Below are 10,689 nucleotides of genomic sequence, written 5' to 3' on the forward strand. Positions count from 1 at the left end.
ACATTTTTATTTAAATCTAACAAGAATTATTACTCAATATTTCATAAATTTTCTATATTAAATTTCTTCTGTTTTTGATAAAATTTTGGATTCAATTACTTGCATTTAAATGGTATGTATTGTTCATTGTGAATTGAATATAAATTACTATGTAATTACTACACAGACGAAACGTTTTATGTTATGAGAATGAGATAGCATAGATTGCAATTAGTGGAGAAATGCCATTGAAACGTGCCATATTCACAAGGATTTATTCATATTTCCACTTGATTATACGAAATGTTATGCAGGGTAGGGGAATAAGCATCCGTTTTCTGTAATTTATCGCGGAAACTGCGATCGATTAAGCTGGAAAAGGAGAGAGAGAGAGAGAGAGAGAGAAAAGACGCATAATTAAAGGGTGGAGGAATGCGAATGACAGAGAGAGAAAGAGACCGTTTCGACATTTCTCATTTCGCCGGGAAAACCGCCGCTTGTCGGTACATAAAGCTTATTAGAAATTTAGAGTTGGGTCGTGTTTGCGTCTCTCTCTCTCTCTTTCTCTGCTTCTGTGTGTTGAGGTGAATGTATGTTGTGTGACATGAAGAGAAAGACTGAAAATAAGTGGAAAATAGAAAAGGCGAGGAGGAAGAAATTACCACTATTATGCGAGAGTACAAAATCGAATCGATTTGTTTTGCGATTTTCCTTTTCCGTTGTCAAGGCAACTGTGTGTGAAAATAAAGCGAGTGATAGAGAAGGAGAGAGAGTAATAATAATGGGCGTGGGACGAAGAGGAGGTGGAGATAAAAATTTATTGAGGGTGCAGCGCGAATGAATGAGGAAAGGCCACCTCTTTCTATCTTCATCTCTGTTTGCTTTCACTGTGCTTCACTCTGTGCATCTCTCTCTCTATTATTCGTAACATCTCCCTTTCCCTTTTCCCTATTTAGCATTAAACATGCTCGGGCGGAAATTAACAGACGTGATCTCATGAACTCTCGTTCCCCATTATCTCCAATAAATAACATCATCATATTCCCTTTTATTATTTCCCTCTCTCTGTCTGTATATGTTCTGTCACTCGAAGTTCGAAGGTTTTATGCGTATTTATTGTTTATGCAAATGCCCTCCAACTATCGATTAATCTCTCCGAAGAAGAATACAAAAAAAAATACATAATCTGAATCGGATGGAAAGGAAGAGCTGTGTTTTTCTCTATTTATTTTTGCAAATGCTATTCTGCTCTGCTCTTTAAATAAATGAAAATATATAGTAGCGTTTCGCTCGTTCTTTCATGTTTCCACTCTCAAAGGACGCGATCTTTTTGAAGTTCATATTACGAGCGAGGAAGAGCGTGTGCATACCGCCGCCACCGCCTTTGGGTGCGAAAGAGAGATGGAGAGAGAGAGAGAGAAAGAGAATGCGGGGAGTTTTCAATTTAATATATAACAAAAATAAGCGCTGATTTCCTGCATGCAATTCTTTCCCGGCGCATCCACCAGTAAACCATTCACACGTTGCATTTTTTCCCCTACCAGAGGGCGCCTTCAGGAAAAATTTAGTATTTGTCAATTGTAATGTATGCAACCCATGATTCACGCATGTAATGAGAATTAATCCTTACAGGATTAAAACAAAAAACCTTCTAACTAATGTTACAATTCATTTAATGAAATATAATTAAACAAAAACAAATTAATGAAATAATTGAGATTTTCATTGCAGAAAATGTTCAATATTTCTTACTCTAATTAAGAAATGATTAAAGTTTAAAAACTTTGGAAAAATTTAGCATTTGTCAATTGTAATGTATGCAACCCATGATTCATGTAACGAGAATTAATCGTTACATGATTAAACGAAAAACCTTCTAACTAATACTACAATTCATTTAATGAAATATATTTAAACAAAAAACAAATTAATGAAATAATTGAGATTTTCATTGCAGAAAATGTTATATATTTCTTACTCTAATTAAGAAATTATTAAAGTTTAAAAACTTTGGATAAATTTAGTATTTGTCAATTGTAATGTATGCAACCCATGATTCACGCGTGTAATGAGAATTAATCCTTACAGGATTAAACGAAAAAACCTTCTAACAAATACTACAATTCATTTAATGAAATATATTTAAACAAAAAAAAAGTTAATGAAATAATTGAGATTTTCATTGCAGAAAATGTTATATATTTCTTACTCTAATTAAGAAATTATTAAAGTTTTAAAACTTTGGAAAAATTTAGCATTTGTCAATTGTAATGTATGCAACCAATGATTCATGTAATGAGAATTAATCCTTACAGGATTAAACGAAAAACCTTCTAACTAATATTACAATTAATTTAATGAAATATATTTAAACAAAAAACAAATTAATGAAATAATTGTGATTTTCATTGCAGAAAATGTTGTATATTTCTTACTCTAATTAAGAAATGATTAAAGTTTAAAAACTTTGGAAAAATTTAGTATTTGTCATTTGTAATGTATGCAACCCATGATTGACGCGTGTAATGAGAATTAATCCTTACAGGATTAAACGAAAAACCTTCAAATTAATACTACAATTCATTTAATGAAATATATTTAAACAAAAAAACAAATTAATGAAATAATTGAGATTTTCATTGCAGAAAATGTTGTATATTTCTTACACTAATTAAGAAATGATTAAAGTTTAAAAACTTTGGAAAAATTTAAAAATAAGTGATTTTACTTAAGAAAACTGTAATAATTTACAATATTTCAATTTCAATATTTGAAATAATTCGTACATAAGAAAAATAATAAATGATTAAAGTGTGAATTTAACATTTCTTGTTTTTTTTTCAGTTACGGATCGCTGATATACATTGCAACGCAGATTGCGTCAGGGATGAAGTATTTGGAGTCGCTGGAATTGGTGCACAGGGATTTAGCAGCTAGGTATGAAATTTCACTAACAGTTATTAAGATTTAATTGTAATTTCTATCGTTTCCTTTTTTCACAGGAATTGCGTAATAGACAAGAACTTTACGGTGAAGGTATCGGATCACGCCATGTACTGCGACCGCTACGAATCCGACTATTACATCAGCGACACCAAATCCAGACTTCCCATCAGATGGATGTCATGGGACAGCTTATTATTAGTAAGTGCATAAACAATTTACTACTACTTGATGTAGGCTTCCATGTTTTAACAATTGAAAAACAAAGGTGTAGTGATTATTTTTATGAAAATTTCATATTGATTTGTGAATGTCTTTTTTTGTAGGGAAGACAGACAACGAAAAGCGACGTGTGGTCATTCGCCGTGACGCTTTGGGAGGTGCTGATGTTCTGCATGCAGCAACCTTATGCAGAGTTGACTAGCGAACAGGTGGTGGAGAACAGCAACCATTGGTACCAGAACGACGGTTGCCAAAGGTACCTTCCGCGACCTGCGACCTGCCCACGCGAGATCTACGACCTGATGGGCGAATGCTGGAAGAGGAACGCGAGCGATCGACCACGTTTCTCCGAGATTCATCTATTCCTGCAACGCAAGAATCTGGGCTTCCTCCCTGCTCCAATCCAATGCTAAAAACAACTAAACAACACTAGATGCTGTACTAAACAACAACAACAACAAGAACAACAACAATCTTGTTATAGGAATTCAATAGAGAGCACAAGCGAAACAGAAACATTTGGACCTACTTAACTAATAATAATAATAATAACTAAGATATAGGATATATTGACAAAACAATATTTATAGCGTTTCCTCGTTTCCAATTCCGTTGACTGAAACAAATGATATAAACAAAACACTTCAACACACACCAATTAGTTCTCTTGTTTCGATTGTAATCACTACATCGTGCGTGAAAGCTTTGAATTATAGGGGTTTCTCTCATCAACTTGTATAAACTATAAGGCTGATTGTATTTACAGATGTCAATCAATTCTAAGTAGACACACTGCGATCCGTTTCATTCTTTTGCGTTCAATTAATCGAACCTTCATCAGTGTAAACATATTGTGATATTATTACACTTGCACTAAGCAAAGAAAAAACGCAAGTAAATTGAAAGTGTATAACCATATCTGATAAATGAATATATTATATTGAGGTGATGATGATGATGAAAAATGTAAAGACGAGGATGAAAGTAAAAAAAAAATATGAATATATAAAATTATATAAAGATATTTAATGAACGAAACAAAAGAAGTTTATATATATATAATATAATATATTTTGGTTTTTTAAATCACTCGTACCTCTTTATCTCTTTATCTCTAAACATAATCGGATTTGGAGCTTTCACTTATTTTCTTCATGCAAAATTTGAAGAAAGAATGTAAGAATTATCTTCATCACTATCAAACTAGTCAGTCACGTGTGTGTACAAAGCGTGAGAGCTCAAAAAGTTAAGTACACTTAAGTACACAAAATATATGAGTGTTCCTGTTCTACGGAAAACTTAGGACTTTTCGCTGCCAAAAAAATTTATATATATATTATAAATAAATAAACTAATATTGATGATGATGATGACACAAGACACAAAACTCGCCTAATATATGGAATAAGTCAGTATTAAACGCAGTTTCCCTTTGCGTTTCAAATTTTTCGATATGATAATCGAATTGACATGAACGTTTTTCTTTTATTTGTTTCTAGGCGTTTCGTTTTGTTTATTTATTATTGAAAAAAAAAAATGAAAAACGTTTTCTCCCAGTGCCATTTTATAACTTAAGTATATATATATATATTATATATATATTGAAAACAAAACACGAACGCAACAAACTCACAACACTCTTGTAAATAATATACGAATACAAAAAAAGAAACTCACTTAATTTAAATTTAAAAAAAAACAAAAAGATGATTAAATACAATTTGTAAATACGCGTAGCACTTAAGTATCGATGAAAGTATACAAGCATAAATATATTATTTTTAGATATAAACTCACAACAACAACACACAACAAAAAAAACTAAATATATATTTAACTAAACGAATGTTATTTAACAATTGTTTAAATTAACGAAACAAAAAGTATTTAGATTGTAAGATTCGATTAACATATTTTCTATATCTAAAAAAAAATTCTATAAATGAAAGGAAAATTCGAAGAAAAAAAAGTTACTTAATTAATAATTAACGATTGAAGGAATTCGTGTGTGATTTAAGTTATTTTCTGATTCATCACGTGTAAATACTAATAATTAATAATAATAATGATAAAAAACAAAAAAATCATACGTTCTTTTTATGATTATTAAACATTTCGTTGTTTCGATTCAGTTTCTTTTCTTTTTGTTACTTGTAATAGAAGAGAAAAAAAAAAGTGAAATAAAATTATATATGTATAAAAGAAAAAGAAGAAAAACACACAAAATATACTATATTTATTTTGTATCGATTCAACGTGATTAATTAACGATAATTAATGACGGCACAGACAATCAAAGTGCAAGAAAGTTTTTATTAAGCTTAGATCTCTCTCTCTAATATATTTAGTCGACACTGGGTGTGTAAAGTAAAAGAAAAATGATGGAACGATGATGATGATGAAAGAAGAAAAGAAAAACTAGGATTTGTATTGATTATTTTTGTTGATCGATTCGTGATTTTAGCTATGAGAAGAGGTAGCAGCAGCAACAACAGTAAAGAGATTTGGATCATCATCAAAGCTTTGTAGTTTTCGACAGAGTGAATCGAACGGTCTCTACTTTTTTTGTTTTTGTTTCTTTTAAATATATAAATATATGTGTTGCACGAGACTAAATCTAAATATGAATACGATTAATAATTATAAATTTAAGACTCTAAAACTATATTAAACAATTTAAACGAAAAAAAAATGATGGAAAATTGCAAAAAAAAATATGAACCCACCGCTCGTATATAGCAACCAAAAAAAAAAAAACAAAACATCTTCTAAACGAATCTCCCCTTTGACCCTTACATCCCCAACACACATTCACAAAACTTAAAAGAATAACAACAACAACAAAAATCCACTATTCTTCTTCGTATAGGTGTTTCATTAATACATATCAAGACACACGTTTATTGTCCTTATAATCATCGAGTTTATTTTGCGTATTTATTTCTACTTATTATTGTTCACTCATGAGGTGAAATCGTTCTCAGTTATATAGTTTTTTTTTTTTAATCTTTCTATCTACCTGTATTCTTGTGTTTCCCATGTATATCATTAGCATTGTATATCGAATTTGTAATTTGTAATCCACGTGTTACGAGACTTGTAAATACGAAATAATAATACTATGTTTTTATTTATTACATCTATAGAAAATAAAGATGCTGATAACACTTTTCCCAAAAAAAAATATCGTTTATTTCATTGACTCGACAATCCACTCAAATCATCAGTTTATTTAGTATTTGCTTACTTATTTTATATATTAATAAGTATAATAAAACGTGAGTATTTTAAACATTTAAAATTATTTGTAAATTTGGTTGCCTATAATAAACAAGTGGTAAGAATTTCTATTTTACCAACATTAGGTTAACTATCTCCTAAGAGCTGGCGAAATTGAAAAACAAGGATTTTCAAAATCATTGACCACACGTTTGAAAGCTGAAAAGCTCACCTTTCCAACGTGCCTATATACATCTTTGTGTTGTCATCGAGTCGCCTGCTATGAGCTGTAGAAATTGAAACAAACAGAGAAACGACGTTTATTTTCAGTCTTTTTAGTTTTTCATTAATATTTCCACAACCCTTTAAGATAATTACATGACTGAACACTTATTTGAAAGCTGAAAAGCTCACCTTTCCAACGAGCATACATACATCTTTGTGTTGTCACCGAGTCGCCTGCTATCAACTGTAGAACGTTTTTTTTTTGCAATTTTTTTCAGGTTTTACAGTTTTTCGTTAATTTCTCGACAACCCCTTAAGATAATTACATCATCGAACACTCGTTTGAAAGCTGAATATTTTGCCTTTCCAACAAGCCTACATACATCGTTGTGCTGTCATCGAGTCGCCTGCTATGAGCTGTTGAAATTGAAAAATAAAACACATACTTGACGTTTTATACGTTACAGAGAAACGACGGGTTTCTCGTATTTTTTTCAGTCTTTTTAGTTTTTCATTAATATCTCGACAACCCCTTAAGATAATTACATCATCGACCACTCGTATGAAAGCTGAATATTTTGCCTTTCCAACAAGCCTACATACATCTTTGTGTTGTCATCGAGTCACCTGCTAAGAGCTGCAGAAATTGGAAAAAAAGTGAAAATCGCTGTTTGAGTTAAAAAAGGATTTTCTTTAATAACTCGAAAAGTTAAATAGATAAAATATTAAAATTAGTTAATTTCTTCTAAAACAATCATTGTAATTATTTAGTACCTTTAATAATGTTTATTGATAGTTTGGAAATAAAGAAAGTCGCAAGTGTTGTATTTATTTAATATTTATTATCATTATATTTATATAACATATATTCCTTAAAAATATATCAACATTTATGGTTTTCTTTCCACAAGAAGTTGTTTCTCATGCATGCGACATAAAAATTAGAATCCTAAATTAAACTAAAAGAAACTCTGATCAATAGCTCTTGTAGTGGTTGAGCCTGTACAGCGAGACCAAGTTGTTCATGCTTCCTACGGCCAAATAACCGCTTCCAGGTGAGAAAGCAGCAACGCGTACCTTATTCAAACCAGGATTAAGCTGCGGGAAATTACTGAACACCGTCTTCGAACCCAAATGGAAGATCTTCACGGTGTTCTGTATCTCGCTGGAGTAAAGCGACAACATCTCAGAGGAGTGATTGAATTGTACGTTCCAGATCTCCGTCTTCAGATTCATGATGCTCTTCACCGGAACCGGATACTTCTTCGTTAAAGATTCGGTGTCGTATACGTTGACAACACCCTGTGCAGATCCTGTAGCGACGAATTGTCCGGATGGAGAAATATCGATACACGTGCCCTGAAGACAACCCTCGTCGGTCCACACGTGCTTCACACGCCTCATCCCCATATCCCAAACGGTGACCTCACCATTCTCGCCGTGCCCGAAAAGCATATTACTTTGTGGATTGAAAGCCAACGCTGTAGCTTTGCTGTTCTGCTGCAACGAAAACATCTTCTCTTTCGTATGAGTGTTAACCACATGCACAGCCCCACTGTTACCACAGATCGCCATGCATTTCCCATCTGGAGAAACAACAAATTTCTTGAAATGCGTCACTCCATTGATAGCTATTTTGTTCGTCTTCATGCTCATCAAATCAAAGGCGTAGCAGTAATTCATGTTGTTGCCAACAATCAGCTCACTCCCATTACTCGTGAATCTGCTGCAAAAAACTTTGTAATCCTTAAACTGAGTAGTGTGTATCATCTCATTCTTCTTCCCATCAACTGTGTACAAATGAACGATACCATTCACTCCAGCAACCATGGCAACACTCGATGTAGGATGGAATTCCACTGATGTAATATAAGAGTTGGACTTGCCCCTGTGCAGTGGTTTCGATACTTTAAAATCTAACAAGTTGGAAGGTAGATGCAATTTGGCATTCTTCTTGATGAACCCGCAAGTCTGCAAAATGTCATCATCAGAATCATCGTCGTGTCTCCTCTTCTCAACATCAGCCCACGAGGGTTGTCCCACGACTTCCACAAACTTCTGCTTCAGTGATTTCTTGGTCTTTGTGGACGCCTCGTTCGGAATGTCTGTCTCTATGAAATCCTCCTCGTCCATCCATGCTGCTGCCCTCTCCTTATCACTCTCCTCGCTGTCTCCCACACCAGAGTCCATCGACGGTGACAGCATACCAGGAGTCTCATTTTCAGCCTCCTCCAGGCTCTGCAAGAAATTTGTCTCACCACCGAACAGGATGTTCGAGAGGTGCTCTTCCTCTGCCTGCATCTCCGCAGTGAAGGGCTTGAACTTTTCTTGCACATATTCCTTCTTCGGGACTGCTCTTTTCTTCTTACCGTCGCCGCTCTCCTCCAGCTTACGTTTTCGCATGTTCTTCGGCATTTTTTCACTGGTAAAAAACAACAAGTTTCAGCACAACAACACAACTGTCAAAAAAGGTATGAACGCAATGTGCTTTCCAGGAACACCACAATATCATGAAGTTACCTCCAACTTACTAATCGAAGCAACTTCATACGAGTATATTGGGTTGCCTACATGTACTTTATTATACGAAAATCACAATTTAGAACAATCAAAATTACATTCTTAGCACTTACCTACATTTTTTACATAGTTAATTAATTATCTTCAATAGGATTTATGTTTAATTAATTCGTATATTAATGCTTTCTTAAAAAATAAGCGAAGATACAAACCTGAATCGTTTTGGGTCATCTGTTGGCGTTTCGTGAAAGTTTATAGTTCAGCACTTTTGGCGCTGCTTCAATTCCTTCTTGTTAATTAGGGTTTAGAAAGTAAGTATCTAATTACTAAACAATAGATCATTAAGTTGCGATTACAACAGTACCACTATTATATAAATCCATCAAGTATTAACGCAGTTATAACTGTTTCAAGATTTCGCCACAGCTCCATCTAGCGGACTTGTATTACTACAATTTTCAAATATTTACTAATTATTTTAATTTAAAAAGTTATAATATACTAATTATAGCTCTAAGTCTGTGGATTCTAATTAAGGCTAATTACTAAATGAATTTTTACTTAAAATTATAATGTAACTTTAATCTAAAAAAATATATTGGTATAATGATAATTTCAAGTGTTTAAAAATGTATGCTATATGAATTTTATGTATTATTAAGACATATTTATATACTAATAATTAAATGTAAACGGAAGAAAATGCTATATCAACAACACGTTTATAAACAAATCGTTATATATGCTGAGTTGTGTGTATTGAATGGAAGATCGTTGAATTCCTGAAATTATTGTCTGTGAAATAGAACGGACTCTGTTGATGGGATGGAGTATAAATATTATTTTAACATCCAGACGGCGGCGGTTACCGAAAACTGCTGAATGTTTCAACATGAATAATGCATTTCTTCGACGCTCGAAATAAGAATTAATCGCATTTTATTAATTATATTCAATCGTCGCAAATTTAAACATAACGTGTCCCAGTTCTCATTATACTTCTGTATAATTTAAGTTGAAAAAGTTTCAAAAAATTATAAACTTTAGAATCAATTAAATTGCTTTTGAAAGTTAATTCTATTGAGTGTTTGGTGAACAAATTGGTTTGGATTGGATGAACTTTGAATTTTTCGTTTTTCTATTTGCACAGTTTTAGTTTTAGATGAATATCTTGAAAACCAACTAAGTTATTTGCAACAATGAAATTGCTTATGTAAGCTAATTCTATAAAGTATTTAGTGTATGTATTGATTTAATTCGGGTAGTACTAGGTTTTACACTATCAAAGCAAAAAGTTTAAAAAATAATAAACTTTAGAATCAATTGAAATATACGAGCTTTAGTTGTTGTTAAATTGTTTTTGAGAGTTAATTCTATTGCGTGTTTGGTGAACAAATTGGATTATATATGTTGTTACTAATTTCAGAGGAAATTAATTACAAACTTCAATTTATTCGTTTTTTGCACAGTTTTAGTTTTATGTGAATATCTTGAAAACTAAATAAGTTATTTGCAATAATTAAATTGCTTATGTAAACTAATTCTATAAAGTATTTAGTGTATGTATTGATTTAATTCGGG

General features: G+C 32.2%; 2 protein-coding genes across 2 annotated transcripts in view; one reads left to right on the top strand and one right to left on the bottom strand.

The window, feature by feature from the left end:
- The window catches only part of LOC108556370 (discoidin domain-containing receptor 2-like), a gene marked incomplete at its 5' end in the record, with an annotated part of 16,325 nt that extends 12,208 nt beyond the window's left edge, over positions 1-4,117 (top strand). Inside the window, 3 exon segments of the mRNA XM_017912449.1 lie at positions 2,824-2,916; positions 2,982-3,123; positions 3,249-4,117. Of these exon segments, the coding sequence (XP_017767938.1) occupies positions 2,824-2,916; positions 2,982-3,123; positions 3,249-3,557 (544 nt within the window).
- Positions 4,118-7,458: 3,341 nt separating this feature from the next.
- Positions 7,459-9,109, bottom strand: LOC108556369 (U3 small nucleolar RNA-associated protein 18 homolog). Its single transcript, XM_017912448.1, has one exon. It carries the CDS (start codon positions 9,001-9,003, stop codon positions 7,564-7,566), a length of 1,440 nt encoding a protein of 479 aa, XP_017767937.1. The 5' UTR covers positions 9,004-9,109; the 3' UTR covers positions 7,459-7,563.
- Positions 9,110-10,689: the final 1,580 nt, after the last annotated feature.

The sequence above is a fragment of the Nicrophorus vespilloides genome, unplaced genomic scaffold (genome assembly GCF_001412225.1).
Source record: "Nicrophorus vespilloides isolate i.1.1-1 unplaced genomic scaffold, Nicve_v1.0, whole genome shotgun sequence".
Classification (NCBI taxonomy): domain Eukaryota; kingdom Metazoa; phylum Arthropoda; class Insecta; order Coleoptera; family Silphidae; genus Nicrophorus; species Nicrophorus vespilloides.

Coding starts and splice junctions, on each gene's coding strand:
- LOC108556369 (XM_017912448.1), bottom strand. CDS start 9,003: ATGCCGAAGAACATGCGAAAACGTAAGCTGGAGGAGAGCGGCGACGGT.